This window comes from Plectropomus leopardus, chromosome 11 (genome assembly GCF_026936395.1).
Source record: "Plectropomus leopardus strain MGB_pleo_1.0 chromosome 11, ASM2693639v1, whole genome shotgun sequence".
NCBI classification, from domain to species: Eukaryota; Metazoa; Chordata; class Actinopteri; order Perciformes; family Serranidae; genus Plectropomus; species Plectropomus leopardus.
Genome location: NC_142186.1, coordinates 16398142 through 16418538, shown reverse-complemented (window position 1 = coordinate 16418538; position 20397 = coordinate 16398142). Strand labels below are relative to the sequence as shown.

The following is a 20397-nucleotide window of genomic DNA, read 5'->3' as shown; positions in this document are numbered from 1 at the left end:
AGGTTGTGTTTTTTTCTCTTACTTTGTCATGAGTGCTGGCTTATACTTTAGTGGCAGCCTGTCATATGTGTTGTACTTTGTAGCCCCATGGTATGAAGTAGTAACCTTAGCCTTGTAACTGTGATAGCTTTGTAGTAGTTTAGCTTGTATTTGTGAGAACTTTGTAGTGGTTTAGCTTAGCCTTGTATCTGTGATAGCCAGGTGGTACTGCCACCACCTGGAGCTCGCATAAACGGAGCCCGGGTCTGTTGAAGGTGGCAGGGCTGTTTGGGCTGTGTAGGAGCAGTGAGGGCTGGCACTACAGGAGTAGCTTTGGCACGCCAGAGTTCACTGCCTAGCCTCCTGGAGGTGTTGTGGGACACTGATGAAAGGAGGTTCCCACCTGATGACCCCAAAGATGTGTTAGTCTTCACTGCTCTCTGACTCTCTCTGACCTCTCTCTGGCATTCATATTTAAGTCATAATTGCTGATCAGTGACCCCGGGATCCTCATTGAGTGCTTATCCTTTTCTGGAGCACAAGTCTCTTGTGTTTTAGTTGAATTAGCAGATATGACCCTTTTTCAAATGTGTGCTCTTTCCTTTTCCTTCTTCTCAAAAAACATACATACAAATGATCATTTGGGGTATGAACTATACCTTTAACACGTGCCACATACTGACAGGTGAAAAATTAAAGGAAAACCTGACACCTAAACACCTAAACAAATGAGTGGAGAAGCTAAAGTTTGTATACAGTTAGTTCTTCTATGACTTCAACTCATCAAGAATGTTTGCTTTTTGGGATTCCTTGTTTAGAGTCGTGAGAAAAACAGTTTTCTTCCGAATTAAACCTAACACAGGGGGAGTGATTGACATAGAAAAGGGTGAGGTATTTCTAAATAGTGGAAGCAAACTTACACTGTCATTAACAAACATTTTTTTTTTTAAAGATGGCATCAATATGGCAGCTGTGTACCTTTAGTAATACCACTAGATGTCCCTACTAAATCACAGATATTCAGGTATTCATCCAAATATTTGCTGTCAAATGTGACTATAGAAACAGTGGTATGATTTGGCAGTCTGGTTGCCTTGGTTTAAGTTTTGACTGGGGTCAAGAGACAACACACACCTTTCAAAAGTAATCCATCTTATGAACTCTGAACCAGTTGAACTTAAACAACATGTCTATAAATTCCAGAAGCTATGGTTGGTTATATGGGTCAAATGTGGATTTATTCTCTGTTTCCTGAAAAAACGCCCATTTTTATGATAAAGACTCACACATTTATCACCTCCAAAGGCTGATTCTACACAGATTAAACCCGCCATCATTCTCTGTATTATTGTATAACTGTCTGATAACACTCCAGTTTGGCACATGCAGCTCTAGGAATATAAAACAGTATACACATAAATGTACCACTCCCATCCATGCAGTGTTTTCTATTCACCCTCACTGGTGCTTTGCACAACAGTGTTTAGCAGCACAGCATGACGTAGATTACGTAAAGCTGACTCGGGCACAGCCAGCGAGCATGTTGACAAGACACCAAAAGATGATTGCTGCTGTGACTTGACATTCCATAGAAAAATGTCATAAAACAGGCAATGGGGAGGCGCCTGTATTTTTAGACAACTATATCAAAAATAGATTGAAGTGAAAGATCATTCCTCGTCTTTCAAAGCCCTGTACATGCTGACAACACAGAGCCAGAGGGGTTAGAGGGAGATTATGTTTTAAGGAGTGAACTGAGGAGGTGAGGATGCTAATTAAAAGTAAACACCTGCTTCTAGGACAGAAGCTGGGTCTGGATTAAAAGAGACTCTCTCTTTCTTTCTTTCTTTCTCTCTCTCACTCACACTTTTACTTGCTATCCATTTTTCAGAGCCAGAACTGTCTAACGTGATGTGATGCCTGTGGAGAGGGGCACATCTGTGCTCCTGAGGGAACTGAACTTGTAACCTCTGGTGCAAGAATGTGTTGAAAAATTGACGCTATTGTGATCGCCATGCCATACATTCCACAAATATTTTGTAATAGGAAAATGTTGTAACCCCTTCCCATCTGAAGTCTGGCTGATTATGTATAAGACACTAAATATTCTGATCGATTCAATCATAATTCCTCTCTTAGGAGTCTGTAAGGGAAGGAGAAACAAACTGAGGTGTGACATTAACGTCGCAAAATTAGGATGGAAGCACAAAACAGTGTGTGAAAGTGTTCTGTTGCTATTATTCTCAGAAGTATTATACGAAAAATCATTTTAATGACATTCCTTTCCACTAGTCCTCTTTTTTAAATTTGTCCTCTTCTCTGTTTTTCTAACGCGTTTTCATTGGCACGTGTTTTCATGCACTGGATATGTTGTTGGCACAGAGGAAAAGTACAGTCTGCTCTCCTCTGTGCTCTATACGTTCAGGTGTCACGTTTCATGGAAAGTGGATTATAAGTCCCTTTTAGTAAACCCTATCCTTAGAAAGGTTAATGACATGAATAGGGAAAAAGTGTATTTTCTCTGCTCTTATAGCACTGAACAAACAAAGCTGAGTATGTGAAGTGATTTCACATCTTTCAATCTATATTCTTCTAAAAGCACTGCCTGCTTCACATTGTCATGTGTCTCATGGACAAAAATATCCGTTGGCAAAAAATGCCAAAAATAGTCACAATTTTCATAGTCTAAATTTTCAGTCCTTTTCCTGATCAGAGAAGTTTTTTAAAAGGAGATGTACACACACATCCAACTATCTCAGATGCAGGTGTGTTGGAAAGTATCAACTGAGTCTTTAGTCTTTATAGGTGAAATGTAATGTGACTGATGGTAAAAATGTTGCTGTGAATTAGGCTTCTGAGAGACACTCCCACGGGAGATTGATTATCCCACACCTGTGCACAGGAAATGGGAGGAGCACTATCTGTTTGTGGCAAAGGTCCTGAGGAACTGAACTGTGAGTATAACCAATAAATTGTGACGCTAATCAGAAAAATTACATGTTATTTTTTTCTTTTAGGAAATGACAGAAGAGAGGGTAGTAATTGCTGCCCTGATCTCAACATGTTTTTGCTTTATTTCCATGAACATAGGTTGCCATTTGGTTATCTGCATGACTCTGGCATGGCTGACCTGCACACTGGGCACCATGTGGGAGGAACAAGACCAGGAGCAGGTTAGAGCAGTGTGATTTTTCTGTGTTTGGGCCTTTAATAGCCATGATAGAGGCAGCAAATTCAGTGAAATGTAAGCAAATTCATTTGATTTCATTCAAAAACACAGGGAGAAGTCAACAAGAAACTTCATAAGTCATGGCCCAAAACTAAGCAAAAAAAAATAAAAAAAGAAATTCCTTTTTGGGATATTTTTTAATAGTCATACTCTATTTTTTTAAAACATTTTTTGGGGATTTTTAGGTAATTTTTTATTTTTCTAATTTCTTGCAATTCGTGGGCTGTTTCTTGCCCAGTTGTTCATTGCCTTTTTCCCCAGTTTTCAAAAGAAATCAAACCAATTTTCTCAGGTTTCAAAGAGTCAAATAGCTTGTGAAAGGCATCTGAATGTAGAACAAGAAAACTGATATTGATCCAGGTTTCAAAGGTTTAAACTCGCTATAAAGCTCCATAAAGCCAACGGAAGCTGAAGATTCAGGTGATAAATCTCTGTAGGTTCACATTGTTTTTCACATTGTTATATTTTCAAGTTGTCATTTTTTGTTTATTTAATTTTAATGTTAATGTAAAAATATTTATTATAGTCACTAAGTATTTGCGCTGAATATATGAAACACTGCATGTAACTTAATTTTAACCAGAAAATAGTGATTATTTTTCAAATGTCAGTCTGGAAGGTCCAACAGTTTTGATCATTTTAAGAGGTTTAATGATCCACTATTGCTTAAAACAGCCCTTTTTTTTTTAGACATTTACAAAATGTGTCAGAGTAAAAGGTGACATCATCTAATAGTATCAGTCTTTGCCTCCGTTGAATATTGAAAATGAAAATGATCCTCTTATTTACACATTGGGATCTGGATATTAGTATTAACCTTTATTTTGTTTTTCTGTTCCAGTGGAGATAGTGGCTTAGGGAAAACCCTGTTTAAAATGTCTCCATTACAAACCAGCATATCACCGCATTTCTCTTATTATCTCTTCCCACGTATGTTTCCAGTGATCACTGTTGGGATCCATTCCTCACTCCCCTCCATCACCATTTACAGCATATTCATATCAGAATCCATCAGCCTCCATCTCTCTACTCCAGCATATTAGGTAATCCTTTTAACCCTTCAGCAGACCTCATGTCATCCTCCATTCCCCACCACCCTCAAACCTCATGTATAACCAGAGCAAAGAAACAGTTCCTCGTTCAAACTGTAGACACATATATGACTCAGCAGATGACAGCAGTGTCACAGGCTACAAACCATCAAATATTCCTGGAATGTGTGACAGGTTCAAATCCCCTGTGGTCGTACACTTTGGCTCCATGGAAAGCAGTCATGGGTGGAGCTCTTGTCATGACATCATGAGAGGGAGAGGTATAAGAGAGTGACAGAGCTCAGACACCTGCAGACAAACAGCAGCAGCACATTAGCTCAGTACACAGCTGTAACTGTACGGATTATACTCTCCCTGCAGAGCTTAATCCATCTGCTATCAACTATGTCTGCTCACACCAGCGTTCTTCTTCTCATCACTCTTTGGGCTTCCATGGAGGATGGTGAGTCTATTTTTTCAAATATATATTATAAAAAAATGTATTTTTTTATTGGTTTTACTGGAATATGCAAGGCATCTAAAAATCAGAGACAGAATAACAGATGACAAAATGACAAGAAACATTGCTTTAACTTTGTGTTTTTGCTAGCACTGTTGACTTGGAATCACATACTTAATGTACACCGTCTTTAATCTCAGTCTCACTCACTCAAAACAGTAGCGGTCATCACTGTATGTTGGTGCACATGCATGTTTTAGCAAGCCCGGGAAACATAAAAGGACCTATTAATCACACAAAAGCTGTTTATTTTTATATTGCAGAGATTTTTTGTACTGCTGCATGCTAACACAGTTTTTAAATGATTCCTGTCACACTTTATGCACAAGCAGCAGGAGTGTTTTTTGTATTTCATTCAGCTTTTTGTAAAATAATAGAGGAAGTAGAATATATGTTTGTGACAGCATGAGCATGAAAGAAGCAAAGGAATTCAGCCTATTAATATGTGTGTTTGCCAACTGTTAAAGATCAAGACTGATGAGTTCTGTAGAAAGTGGAATTTGTAAAGAGCAGTTTATGAGCTTTTTCATGCACTCACTTGCAGACTCTATGTATAATAGACTGGTGATGTAACACATCTGTCAGGGCCACTGACAGTTTGTGTATCTGTAATCGATGCTGGATCACTGTTACTGAGCGGCTCCTTGTCTCGCACCAGGTTTGGGTCTTCCGGTGATGAAACAGGTGGAAGTGGAGGTCAGTGATGGTGTCCCAACACAGAGAGTGAGGAGCAAACGCTGCGCCTGCAGCAGCCCACTGGACTCTGAGTGCCACTATTTCTGCCACCTGGATATCATCTGGGTCAACACACCCAGGTGAGCATTAGAGGACACACTGCACAAACAAGGGTGAACACACACACTGCATATTCAAAGAGCAAAGTCTGCATGTCATCTCTTTCTCTCTGCAGTAAGACAACGGTTTATGGGCTCGGCAGCTCTCTGTCCCGACGCAGAAGGTCCACTGGCCGGTGCACCTGTGCCATCCCTGATGATCAAACCTGTACCAACTTCTGCCATCACGGGTGAGCATCCCACACAGTTTTGACCCAGATTTGTGTTGCCTCCATCCCAGCTTGCTCAGTTAGTAAAGGCAGGTGTTATTTTCTTTTGTGGAGGTCATTGAGTGGTGCAGTATGAGGGAACATCTCATTTCACTGCAGTGCTATTATTAGCCTAAATGTGTTGACACTTTGTTCTATAAGTCCTGCTTGTCAGAGGATGTGAATATCAAAACAGTGCAGCTGAGGCCTGAGGGGGGTTGGATAGTCTCAGTCTGGTGCACAAAGTTCACAAAGCTTGTTTTGTAATTGGTTCCGACGGTCTGAGGAGGGAAGCATGTGGGAGTTTGGAAGCAATGAAAAGCTATGTCGAGAATTCACTGTTCCTAGAAGTGCAGAACAGATAATGTCACCACCTCCGAACAGCAGAGAGAGTTGTGACTAGTTAAGACAGGAGGCATGGTGTGAGGCCGGCAAGGCACGAGGCCAGCAAGGTCTTGCAAGATGCAATATATAATAGCAATATGTAATAAATAAACTTACAAAATTTCAGGAAAGAAAATATTTTAACTCTTATTTACTTTATTAAAAGGAAATAATACAACAATTAACCTTCTAAATTCAAGTTTCTCTCTGTCATTGATTGAACCAAGACTTGCTTGATTGCCTTGTTAGCTATTGTTAAAACACACTCGCCAGAAACAAAATAAAACTCATTGAAACCATCTCATTTAGTGCTTACACTGTTCCAACAATTACCAACTCTGGTTTGGTAAAAATAACCCCTTAATTCACTGAGTTAGATGTTGAAGATGTTTTGAAAATATGCTGATCTTCATGTTGTTTAAAAACAATGTATTCAGGCAATCTCCAACCCTATAGAGTGCCTCAGACATGATGTTTTTCTGTAGGCCGCTGTGGAAGTTGGCACCGTTTCCTCATCAAAAATAGCATGTTTTTTTTCCCACTTGATTTGGACTATTGCAGAAAATTATTCAACATAATCTTCACAAATGAACACCACCTTCAGGATTTTTGAAGCCTCAATGCAAGTAAAAAGCTAGCATTATGAACTATGAACAAACTACACCACGATTGCGTTGCCACTACTACAAGGCTGTAAAGCCATCTTTGGCACAGCATTATGACCTTCTTTAGTCCCATTTAGCCACTTGTTCGCAACCACCTTTTTTAAGACACAATAAAGCTTCGAAGTTCGCAATTTGGGTATTTCCTGATGTATTTCATTTTCATAGAACAAAATGGGAAAATCTCTTAAGCTTGTGTTAACCACAGACCTTATTTAAGGCTTCTAACTAAAAATCCATTAGAAAAACCCACTGACTTTGAGGGAACCCGAGGTGCTGAAATGCTGACTGCATTTCTGGGTTTTAGGGCTCAATCCTAGGGTTCTGTGTTGACAAACCCTTTGGGCAGCTTTGCTTCTTCATCCTTTCATATTTAACTGAGGGCAGACTGGACATTACAGTGACTCCCTGTATCACCTCTTGGGCTAAAAGTGGTATTACAAGACAGGACGGGCTGTGGCTAGCTGGTCAGCATGCTCATTTCAGATATCTCTGCGACACAATACAAAGATTTATTTTATGTAATGTCAAAACTGTAACTTCTTAACATTCTGTTGATAACGTTTTGGTTTTTTTAACAATTCAAAATAAAGTTACAGGCCATATCTTACACAAGAGTGACATTCTGAAACTGTTGCAGAAATGATTTCTGCTGATGTTTTCTTGGAATATAAAACATTTAGCGAGCCCATAAAGATAAGACCCTTTCAGGTTACTGAGAGTGTAAAAAAGAAAAAGGGTTAGATGCTTTTATTTAAGCGGGGTGTTCTTTAACTACAACAATATCAATAAAACATTTAAAGTGACACCCGGGCATGACAGGATGAGTCTGCATTTTAAAGATAACGGTCATTTTTGGTAACTTTGCTGTTTCCTTCCACAGCCCTGAAATAATTTCCCCAAAGACACATCAACTCAACATTCTCCGCATCCTAAGGTGAGCTTTGAATGATTCGATTACTAAGAAAAACACAACTCACTTTTCATTTTAAACATATTTTTCATCATGTGACTTCCTTTTCGTCCCTCAGAGCTGCAGCCAGCAGGTCCAAGAGAGAGCAGGATTCACCTGATTCAGACAAAGAAGAGTCCTCTCAGAGGAAAATTACTCGCTAAACAGCGTGCCAGCTGATGCAGTGAGAATGAGAGAAAGAGAGCAGCGAGCACCTGAACAAATGATACTCCTTTGATAGAGAAAGGAGAAAACAAAGGGGCTGCTGAAAGATGGTGTCCGACGCAGGAAGGCGCCACAAAGATGTCTGTTTGTACCTGGGAAAAGAGGGTGGAAAACATGACAAGAGTTCTGCAAACAGATCATAAAGGATCCGCACTGAGAGAAGCCTCTATCGTGATAAGAGAGCGTAGATCATGTTTGACGAGCGGTGGACTGTGTGTAGACAGGCCAGCTCTGACATAGAAGGATGTAACAGAGGAGAAGGGACATGCATTCTGTACATACATGTTCAGCAATTTGTCACATATACATGACATGTTTTTACTCATTCCTTTGTGGAATGTGTTTATCATGGATAAACACATTTATCATTATACAATTATGAAATTACTTTAGTTGAAAGTGACTTTACATACATGTTAAAATTTCATGTAGAATACTTATATTTTTGTATCTAAGGGTTATTTTTGTGCAAAAGTGTTAGGAAAAACAATTACAACTGATGAAAGCTTGTATCACTGATATCTGTCTGCTAATGTTTTTGATTATAAAGATAAAATGAAAAATTGACCACATGGTGTTTTTCTCTTCTAATTTATGGCCTTCTGCTTGATTTAACCCCTTGAAATGTAAAGCAAATTAATATCCTTGTGCTGCTGTCAAATGGCTTTCACAAGCATTTAAGCCTTAGAACCCTGAGCAAATTGTACAGTTTCTTTTAGCAACATGGGGAAAAGGCAATGAAGAAGTTGTAAGAAATGGTCCACAGATTGTAAGTAATTAGTAGATTTAAAAAAATACTCTTAAAAAGCTCCTGGGAAAATGTCTAGGATAATGGGGGAAAAAAATAGGGAAAACTATTTTATTGTCGCAATGAGATATTTACTGTCAAATTATTTTACAAAATTAATATTTAATAATTTCAAAGCACTTTTTCCAGGTAATTTCTGTGTTGTTGTTTTTTTAAAACTTTTTTTCAGGTAATATTTTTGCGCTTTTCACTAATTTCTCCCAATTTTGGCTTTTTTTTCATGTTTTTGAAAGAAATCAAGCCAAATATTTCAGTTTTCAAAGGGTTAAAAAGGCTAACAGTGTAGATAAAGTCTTTACTTTAAATAAACTATACATCAAAGATCATTTGATCCTTTTAGGCGGTATGTGTAATTCAACTGTGTGACAAGCAAACACATTTCTGAGTTCAAAAGAAGACCTGAGATGGATGAGTGGTCCAGGAATTCAAGGCCCACATTAATACGTTTACCTGCTATTCAGAGGCACTGCAGCCTGTGTTATCATAAGGATCTGCGGAAAGAATGCAGCGTTTTGTAACTTTGCTCAGGGGGTGAGCGAGAGGAACAAAATGCCCTGTCACCCGTGTTCCTTTCTGATTGCCTGCGCTGTACATACCGTCCATGCATACCTGAATATGCACAAGGCACAGACGAGGGCTGCAGTCAAAGCAAACCAGAGGTGATTCATTATCCAGTGAATAAAGTTGTAGCGAAGTCACCTGGTTTTCCTGTCAGTTCAGATAACACAGATGCATGATGAGATTTAAGTACCTCTCATTTCTGGAGTAGATTTTTCTACTTCATTGCATTTCATGTCATTCCTGTCACCCTTCTCCTTCAACATTTTATTCTGGAGAGACCCCCTGCAGCCACTTTTTGGAAACAGGCCTCAGCAAGATCATAGCCTAGACAGTATCACATACAGCCTGTGGACATACAGGGAGTGGACACCGTCTGACACAGTTATGCAATAATCTTTCTTCAATCAGTTTTGACATCTCACTTTTATATGTTTGTTTAAACTGGTTTGCACAGAGCCAGGCTAGCTGTTAACTCTCTTTCCAGTCTTTATGCTAAGTTAAGTTATCTGAAGAAATCTATCCTGAAGAAATTTCTTTAAGTTGGGCACAAACGACCACTTGGACTCAAGGACAAACTGATAAGATTTTGGTCATTAAAGGTCAAAGGCTTAAGGTCACTGTGACCTTGTATCCATCTCATTCTCGTGAATGCAATATCTCAAGAAGGCCTTTAGGGAATTTCTTCAAGTTTGGCACAAGCGTCCATAAAAGGTCAAGGTCACTGTGACCTCTTGTCCATTTCATTCTCAAGACCTCAATATCTCATGAAGGCCTCTGGGGAATTTCCTCAATTTTGGTACAAACGTCCACTTGGACTCAACAATGAACTGATTAAATTTTAGCTCTCAAAGGTCAAGGTCACTGTGACCTCACACCTGTCTAATTCTTTTGAACGCAATATCTTAAGAATGCCTTGAGGAAATTATCTTGGATTTTTCAAAACATCCACTTGGAATCAAAGATTAGCTGATTAGATTTTGCTGGACAAAGGTCAAGGTTACTATGACCTCACACAACATCTTTTTGGCCATAACTCAAAAATTAAAATGCTAATTATGACAAAAGTTGTTATAGGATAATTGTAATAAGGTAAAATGATGAAGTGCTGACATTTTATATCCAAAAAGGTAAACTACACTGTAACATCATAATATTCTGCAAAAAAAACTTTTCTGGCCATTATTCAACATCATAACAAAGGAACAGAAGGGGGAGACATTTGGTCTGAACTGGTGACACTAATCTTGAGTACCCATCTCGAAACTGTGCTGATTGCATAGATCTTCTGTGCTGTTGGGTTGGAGATGTGTTTGAAGCTTCAACATTTTGAATTTTTTTATCTTCTATGCAAAAGCAGCCATATCTGAAGCACTGTGTGTTGTCAGGGTTTCATATGAATCTGGACAAGCATACTGCAGATGTAAACTGTAATTGCAACTTTAATGGCTCACGGAGGCAATCAACAGTAATGTGGTAATTCTAGTTGTCTTAATTGATCTTTTTTTAAATTAACTTTTCAAAGTTCTAGGGGGATTCTGCAAAGTGCTATCTTGGCTTTTTTTTGGTCATAATGTCAACATATTTCATAAAACACATATCTAATGAACTCTCTGGGTTTAAATGGTTGTCTGTGTCCTGCACAGCAAAACAGGAAACATTTTCAACATTTTAGTTGGTCCAGAATAAGAAAGAGGCAAAATGTCAGGAAGTAACAGGCCAGTCTCAGGTCAATCACAGGAAATAACACACAGCCATTGGGGGTCGATGATATGATGATTCATTTGAACTTGGGCATTTTAACATCCCAGTCGCCAAGTGGCACTGAAGGCAACAATAAACCATAAAGCACATAAAGAGATAAAGATTATATGACAAACACAGAAATGCTTATTAATGATTAACTGATGAGTGGTGAAAGAAAAAACAGATTAACTGTGTCAACTGAGAAACCACAAGCTGCCTCAGTGGCAGAACTCTGTCCATGGTGCTGGAATAAGAAAGACTCCAGTCAACCACTTTACTGTTCACTCTTATTTATTTACTTATATATGTAAAAACCAGAATCAATATGGCCTGCACTCTCACAGTACTCTTTTGATGTCGGTTACCATGGTTCGCACAGAACTTGGCAAAAAAGCTTTTAAATTTGCCACCCCCTCCACTTGGAATAACTTACAGAAGGACTTAAAGCTGTCTGAACTGATCACTATGGGGGATTTTAAGTCACTTTTAAAAGGTTGAGAAAATAGCACTACTGGTCAGTGTAACTGCTTCTCCAATGATAACTGAAATTTGATTATTGCACTTTTCGCATTTTAACTGGAGATGTGCTCGCTCTTTGTGTTATGTGATAGTTGTATTTGTTTGATAGTTGTATTTGTCTGTCTGTAGTTATTGTTGTAACTTTGTTTTAAGCTGCCCTCTTGGCCAGTTCACTCTTGGAAACGGGATTTTAAATCTCAATGAGTCTTTTACCTGGTTAAATAAAGGCTATATATTCTGTTTCCACAACATGAAAATCAATGGTTTCAGCAAAGCTTTGAGTATAACCTTTTGTTGTAAACTGACTGAGTGCTTTCGGAAATTTTAGTTTTTCCATTTAGCATGATAAATTACACATGGGCTGATGCTATGTTTGTATCTTTGTTTATAAATTGTTTTGGGTTGCTGCAGTGTGTAATGTAATGTATATTAGTGTATGTACGTCTCAATTTTGTGCATTTGCAGAGGGATGACAGCAATTTTAGAGGACCTTTTTTAATCAAGCATAGCTGTGATGTTTTAACATAAAATCTTCTTCAGATATCTTACAGACTTAACCTTTAAAATTGAAACTCTAGTTTATAGATTGTAGTGGTCCCTCACTATGAGCCATTTTCACAGTAGCGTTTTGATGTGTTGCTGCAGCACAGGCCATCTGCTCTTTTTCTTCCTTTAAAAGGGAAAATATACATATATAAATACAAACATCCATACAAACAGACACACTCAGTTACAAACATGCATGCATACATACATACACACAGTACATGCATGCATACATACATACACACAAATGGTGTTTTTAACTGATTATCATGAGTCCCACATTAAACTATGTACAGTAAGCTTCACAGGGTTTCCAACTGGCCTAACAATTGTATCCATCTCTGCCAACTTTGAGCTCCAAAACAGGAAGTTTCTCTTTCCCAAACAAACAAGCAAACTCTCACCTTTTCTCCTGCTCTTTACTACCCGATAAGTCTCTTTTGCCATTGTCAGACGAACTCTGTCACCCCATTACTCTCTTGGGGTTGGGGTTGTTGTTTTGTGTCTGGCATTGTGTTGTTTGGCTCACTTTCACCCCTTTTGATCTAAACTACGTGACTGTAGAGTCGATCTATGTGGATTGAAGGATAAAAGTTATTCTCAATGTTTTGAAGGGAGAAAAAAAAAATTTAAAATTATAATGACATATTATTTTTATGGAATATAAATTAATGCTAATCTGAAGCTGGATATGATATGCTAAAAAATTTGAACATTTGTATGTCCACAATCAAAATAGACAAGTTCTTTTACATGCGTATAAACTTAAATGTACAAATCTGATTTTTTTCAACAAAACCCAAAGTTGAAAAATAGGTTTTACTTCATTAAGCACCATACATCTTTTGCTGTATATGAAACAAAAATCACTGAAAAAAAGTTGCTTTCAAATGATGTTAAAGTATGTTTTATGTTATTTTGAAAAACGTCACCTTTGTTTATGTACAAGGACTTGCTGGACAGTCCATTAATTGAGTTCAGTTCTGTTTTAATCGAGGCCTAGAGGTTAAAGTGCAAGATCCTCAGTTTGATTTCCAGCTATTTTGAGATATTTCATTCTGAACTGTCTACTTTCAAGAAACAGCAAAAAAAATCCCCAAACATTTGTTAAATTTTCTTTTGTTTTAACCTCACAACAAAGGCAAAATAATCTCTCCATAGGGTGCTTCCTTCTGCAAAATGTATTTGTCCAAATGGCACAACACAATACTGTCATAATACAGTCAAATGATTTTTAACTGTACATTTTGACTTTGGGCAGTTACGTAAACCAGTATTCAAAGACACACTTTTATGGATGACTTTCACTTTGTCTGCCCGCTGTCTTATATTTACAAACTGAATGGGTTAATGTGTTAATATCTGATATGCCTGGATAAGTCTTCCACTGCAGGTACAAGGTGCACCAGGTGGAAGTACAGGTATGTGCTTTTTTTGGCTGCTTTCTCCCAACACTCAGTATCATGGTTCCTAATATTGACACTTAGAGGTTTTACCTGGCAGCACTCCAAAATATTATTTATTTAAGTCAGGGCCATAATCAGCTATTTAACATTTTTTTGAAACCAAAAACATTAGATCAGGGATTCTCTGAGTTTTGATGACAGAGTGCTATTTTAGGGAGCCAGCATATGATTGAGGGCTGTACAGAAAAGGCACACACACTATGACTTTTTAATGTAGTACTTTTAATGTTTTATTACATTTGACTTTGACTTTTTGATATTTCTTATGACATTTTTATGACATTCTAACACTATGGAAAAAAGTAACAGTCAACTGTGATATAGCCTATGTTAAAGTCATATTACATTCTATTTTCCACTTTTTTTCTCTTCACTATATATATGTGTGTGTGTGTGTGTGTGTGTGTGTGTGTTTTATTAATTATTGGGGGGGGGGGCATTTTGAGTATTATTACTACCCTATTATACAATATATTATTATTACTAGATGCAAGTGATAGATAAGTGAGGTTGTTTTCCTCAATGTACGTGAGAGGCAGACATTGACCTAAAACTGTCTCAGATGCAGCTGTGAGATCAGCAACATGTGGTGACTGAGATATTTCTGCATGTATATTTTTCATTGAGGGGGAAGTGGCCATGGTCTAATTGGCATCTGTTTACCTCAAATCCCACTGGATTGTAGCCGAGTAATGCTCTTATGTTTTGGTATGCATAATCTAATATATTCACACTGTGAGCGTGATATAGTTGAATTGCACTGAATCCACTCAGTGACTCATATGCTGCACCAGCACTGACCCCTGAGGTATATTTAGATTCAGATGGTCACATCATATTAGATACAACACATATGGATTCATACACTCAGTAAACATTCCTGAAATGCAGAAGCTTTGCAGTATCCTGGAGGCATTCATTTGGGTCACAGCCAACAAATGGAATTGATCATGATTGTTAACAGCATGTTCCCACTCTTAGAATAGCCCCCTGTGTTATACATCTTTCCAGCTGAGTGAATGAAGAGTTTAGCAATAAATCAAGAAAATGAAACTCATAAGTTGAAATAATTGCTTTAAAATCACAAATAATATGGCTGTAAGAGGCACTTTGCCCTCCTCTTGTTCATCATGAGTCATAGGTTGACTGCCTCAGCATTTATGAATGTTTGTTATTATAAGGAAGTAGGACCTATTAGCATCAAAAAAGCTTCCTCCATCCATCAGCAAGTCAGCAAATGAAAAATTAGTCGAAGCAGAGATCTGCTGCGCAACAATCCTGATGCAGCCAGTGGTCAGTGTTCCACAGCTGTTCCCCAAGAATGTGCAATGCGGCAACAACCCAGCGTCTCAGCAACACACACACACAAACACACACACGCACACAGCTGTTGCCGGGGCTTTACCATGGGGGGGGTGTTTTCCAAAAAGACTGTACTGTATCATGCAAAGACAAGTGGATCCTACAGTCAAAAACATAAACAAACCCTCAACACAGAACAAGTGTGTGTTTTACCCTCCACTGTGCATTGCAATGATTCTTTACCACCAGGGCTCTGGATCATGTTTCAGCTTCATCCATGCAGGAACAGTCCAAAATGTGACACTGTAACACTGAAAAGGGCAAAGTGCAAAGGCTCACTTTGAGAGGGGGGCAATAGAGTCTTTGATAGTGAAGGAACTGTCACCATTAGGCTATTACTCCCCTCTCAAACATGCTATCGTCATCGTTGTGGGGCACTTCCATGGAAAGTGCCTCATTTATTGATCTATGGTCCGTGTATCAATGATATCAATGTCATTTAGAGATACCAGCCAGACACCATGATAAGTGGATTAAGGCCTCTTGATAAACAAAACATTTGCAGGCAAAACATAACCCTCATTTAAACCTTAAACATGAGGCATTTAAGTCATTTTACCGTGGATAAGCTTTATTATTGCAGATATAAAGTTTTATATATATATATATATATATAGAGAGAGAGAGAGAGAGAGAGATATTACAAATATGTAAATAAACAGGATGATACATGGTGACCTGCATATTTACAGTACATGCTGTGTCATGTTGTGGATTGCTCATTATAAAGATTTCCAACCTTTTAACCCACTGTCTGCTCATCATGGTTATTTTATCAATACTTTTTTCAGATATTTGGTGTTACAGTGTTGTTTGTTTCCTCCATGTACCACAGGATATGGTAAATAATCATAATGTCATAAAATAAGCTTTAAAAGCCTAGTGCCGACACCTTATCTGAGATCATACCTTATCTCAAACATAAAGTACATTATCAATAAACTCTTGAACCAGGAAGATTCCAGATGGTGTGTTACCATTTACTTCCTCTGTGAAAATTTGTACATCAAACACTTACAAGGAATTTTATTTGTTGGTTTCATATTTTCCCCTCATGGATTGAAATAGGTCCCTGTGTTCATTTTGCTGTATCTACAAAAGCTTTAAATGATCCAGGTCCAATAAATTCTTAGTGTATGAGCGGTTCCGAAAAATAACCTTTGGATCATTTAATTGTACAGTTTGTATTGTTTGGGGGGTAAACAAGTGGAGACACATGTTATCACTGTAGTTGGCCAGTAGATGGCCTCTGGCTACCTTAAAGTCAGACTAGAACAACTGATAATTTCACACTCTAACTTATGGCATATTGTAACTGTTGGAGGAGCAACATCGACATTGACTAAAAGTGTCACCTGATGACATCATATATTCAACACTTGCTGCTTATAGCTCTAGGAGACTACCATTTATTTGCTGATGAACAAAAGGTGATGTCCACCATTGAATTGGGGAGAAAATGCCTGTTTAGGGTTTTCCCCTTAAAATACTGCAAATGCATTAACAACAGAAATCCTGCTTATATATTACACATTACTAATATTACGTTAGACATCTGAATGCAGGACTTTTAAAGTCTGCTATTTTCCTGGAATAAATCCTCCTCCTTCCAGAATTATTTCTGGCATTTAAATTCAACAGATTATGCAATTGTATAAAATACCATAACATAGTATGCAAAGAAAAAAGTCATTCAAAATATCGTAATTTAGTATGACTAAATAAAGTCTCATATGTAGGAGTCATCTTAGACATTTCTATTTTAAAATACAATGAGAATAAAAATGCAACACAACAGAATAAACCTTTTAATTCTCTCTGTCTTTTTAAAATACTGTCCCTTGAACATGTAGGTTGTTTGTCAAAGTGGATCTGTTGTGTTCTGGAGAACAAATTACTCCCATAATTGCCTCTCCTTATTGGCTGCCTATATCATATGGGATTGATTTTAGTTCTCCTATTGGTTTTTAAAGTTCTTGATGATATGTCACCCTCGTACATAGCAGACTGTCTGTCATGTTAAACTCCAAATTGTGCACTACGCTCATCAGACTCTGGATCATAAACAGTCTCAAGGACTCACATAAAAAGTGGCTGAAGCAGCCTGTAATGCCTATCCCCCCAAATAATGGAGCACACTACCACTGCATAGGCGACAATCAGACCCTGTGAGTGTCTTTAGGTAACAGTTCAACATGCTTTTTTTTTTTTTTAACTATGTCCTTCTCTGCAATAAAAAACTAGACTGCTAAAAACATATTATTTATTTATTTATTTTGGGCCAAACCAGTGGTGGAATGTAACAAAGTACATTAAGTATGAATGTGAAGTACTTGTCCTTTATGTGAGTATTTTCTTTTCATACTACTTTATACTTCTACTCCACTACATTTCGGAGGGAAATATTATACTACTTACTTAAAATATGGTATTATACTACACCTATCTCACAGCTTTAGTCAGTTTACTTTGCATTAAAGTCATGAAAATTGTTTTTAATATATAATGTTTTGTTATCGATTAAATTACCCAACAGTTTGTAGAAGTACAGCTGCAATGATTACCTACCAACCAACCAACCTAGCTACTTTTACTTAAGTGGGCCTGTAAAGCAAGGCTTTTACTTGTAACAGAATATTTTCACAAGGTGGTATTAGTACTTTTACTTTAGTAAATACTCTCAATACTTCTCCAACTGGCCAAAACCATTCACACCAAAACATAAAATGTAGTAATTACTCATTGTTAGTTTATCAAATGCATTTTTTTAAAACTGTGTCCTACTTTTTAATTTAACCTCTTTCATACACCATTGGTGTATTATGACAGTATGGACTCTCCTTCTAAATGTGGCTTTTTTATTTTATAAGAAAAAGATGGGTAGGCAATTGGAGGGAAAAAGTGGACTGCTCTGTAGGGCTTCTTTATCACGGTGGGAGTTGGATAATATAACGGAATGCTCTCCAGCCCCCCTCTCCCACCCCAGATCAATGCAATGCAATGCCTGGTGGGTACTGAAGTCTTCCCAGCACAAAGAGGAGCCGTGTTCGCAACGCCCACAGAGGAGCTGCAGCCGCCGCCGAGAACTACCGGTACCGAGATGCCCAGCTCGGGATGGTTTCCGGTAAATGCGTAAAATGTTTGGACCGGGCGCTGGAAGCTGGAAGAGGGGGAAAGTGTGAGGTGAGGAAATGACCGGGCTGCTATTTTTACATCGCTTGTAACTAATTTCAAAGGAGGAGGCGGAGGAGGGTGAGTCAGGAGAGAGGTAGGCTAACTGCTGAGGTCATGGGGGAGCAAATAAGCCACAGTGACTGAGTTTGGAGGGAAGATTTCTCCGCAGACAATAACCTAAGTTGCGCTCCAACTTAGCCGATGCAAAACAAGCCGGCATCTCGGGTAAATTTCACGCTTACACTGCAGTACTGCGTGTAAGTATATTGTCTTTCTGCACATCCTGGGTGCGACATGATGGTTGTGTTTGTTCTCCCTTTTCGCTGAAATCATCGCTGCTGTTTCGGCCACCTGAAACTCCATTTTTCACTGATCTCTGCACAGGCGTCCGTCCATGCACAACAAAGGATGCGTGTAATCTCCGGGATGTAGATGGTGAGTGTCGATGTTTGTAGTCGGATGAATCTGATAGTGGGATGCACCCTAAAGGTCTGTCTGCCGTTTTTCCTCGCTGCGGTGCGTCATGATGTGGAAAAAGACATTAACAGGCCGCTAGAAACGCTTTCTGCTCGCATGTTGTTTTGTCTGCATCGGTAAGAGAGGAGATGCTGTCCGAATCGGAATCAGGATCCAAATCAAAGCACAGTGAGTTGTAGCTTCAATTTGGAGGCGTGGGATTACACGAGACTTTAAAGGTCCAGTGTGTAGGATTTAGGGGGATATTTTGGCAGAGATGGAATATAATAGGCTGTAGTAAGTGTGGTTTTGTGTATGTAAAAGCTTCAAAATAGAATTGTTGCGTATTCATAACCTTAAAATGAGCAGTTATCTACATAGAGAGCAGGTCCTTGTCCACAGAGATCGCCATGTTGCCCTGCCATGTTTCTACAGTAGCCCAGGAAGGACAAACCAAAAAGTGGCTCTAAATAGGGCCATTTGTGTTTTGCATCAGCCACTGCAGTTAGCAGCCCCTCTGCGACAAGAACTGTGAAAAACACTGGAATTTTTCAGTGAAACTGCTTTATTCAGTGTTTTTACTCAGACTTCTGTGGATAATTTGGCTCCTGGGAAAATTCTCCTGAATGTCTGGATCTAAGTTTTTAAAAAAAAAAAAAGCCAAGCAGTCACTAGCGGGTGCAGGGCTAGTGGCCTGTTTCCGATGTGCTGAACAACATTGGAGAAACTTGAATGTGAAAATGCCTTTATTCAGGGTTTTTGCCAGTTGTTTAAATCACAGGTTCAATTTGTTTTGGAGAGCAGACCTCTGCAGATAATTCGGCTCCCTTTGTCAAAAAAACAAAAACCAGATCATCTCGATCTTAAGTTATCAGAGAAAATAGGTGAGCACACATTAGCAGGTGCTAATCTCCGGCATGCCAAATAGCATCAGAGAAACATGTTATGTACTGTGAAACTGCTTTATTCAGTGTTTATTACAGGTTTAAATCACTTCCGCTTGTTTTGAAGGAGATCATTCAGTTTCAGTTAAAAAAAACTTCCTGAACACTAAAGGAAATCAAACAGGGAGAAGTTTCAGTTGGTTGCAATTTGCAAGCGTCATCGCTAGATACCACTAAACCTTGCGCACTGTTCCTCAATAGAAGCTGTCTGCTTCAAAGTAATAATCCTCTGATTTAATATGCTGACAAATGGGTATCACTTGGCTACTTCAAAGCCTGACTGCATGTATGTGAAAATCAAGAGACTCAAATATCAGCAACTACAACAACAAAACTTCACTGTAACATTTAATATTTTAATTTCTGGATTTGTGCAAGGTGCTCGAGGTGCTTGAAGTACTTGAATTTGACTCTCAGAAATGTAAGGCCTGGAATAACTTGAAAATCAGACATGTTTTGGCTTTATCCTTGAAAAAGTACGTGAATATAACTGAGAGGAGTAAAGTGATACATTTTTTATGAAACATTTAAGATGAATGCTTTATACTTTTTTTTTCATTTGCCAGTCTTATAATTGAACAATGTAATCAGTTCTATTTACTATTATCCCTACTGCAGTATCTGTAGAAGGCAATAAATGTAGTATGCAGTACCTGTAGTTTTCATTGCTTGCCGTATGTAGTACCTGAAATATGCAATACCTGTTGTATGCACTATTGACCACTTGTTGTATGTATGAAATGTAGTGGAGACATACACACATGGTGGCCAATAATAGCCTACCACAGTGTAAT

At 38.3% G+C, this 20397-nt stretch overlaps 2 protein-coding genes across 5 annotated transcripts in view; both read left to right on the top strand.

Annotated features, from left to right (window-relative positions):
- Nucleotides 1–2863: 2863 nt before the first annotated feature.
- Nucleotides 2864–8590, top strand: LOC121945117 (uncharacterized). Its single transcript, XM_042489141.2, has 7 exons — nucleotides 2864–2933; nucleotides 3070–3152; nucleotides 4621–4702; nucleotides 5418–5574; nucleotides 5670–5783; nucleotides 7731–7784; nucleotides 7879–8590. Exons 1-7 carry the CDS (start codon nucleotides 2885–2887, stop codon nucleotides 7961–7963), a joined length of 624 nt encoding a protein of 207 aa, XP_042345075.2. The 5' UTR covers nucleotides 2864–2884; the 3' UTR covers nucleotides 7964–8590.
- A 9480-nt stretch (nucleotides 8591–18070) lies between these two features.
- phactr4b (phosphatase and actin regulator 4b) overlaps nucleotides 18071–20397 on the top strand; it is a 31973-nt gene continuing 29646 nt past the window's right edge. The window contains exons 1-2 of one of the 4 annotated variants that reach the window (XM_088084087.1): nucleotides 18300–18428; nucleotides 18588–18638. The gene's annotated coding sequence lies outside the window, so the exon portion shown is untranslated. The other 3 variants (XM_042489809.2, XM_042489811.2, XM_088084088.1) reach the window with 3 other exon arrangements.

Excerpts from the sequence above, each read along its gene's own strand:
- LOC121945117 (XM_042489141.2), top strand. The coding sequence starts at position 2,885 with ATGGGAGGAGCACTATCTGTTTGTGGCAAAGGTCCTGAGGAACTGAAC. Across the intron at positions 2,934-3,069 it reads AGGTCCTGAGGAACTGAACT|GTTGCCATTTGGTTATCTGC; the intron begins GTGAGTATAACC and ends CCATGAACATAG. Across the intron at positions 5,784-7,730 it reads ACCAACTTCTGCCATCACGG|CCCTGAAATAATTTCCCCAA; the intron begins GTGAGCATCCCA and ends TTCCTTCCACAG.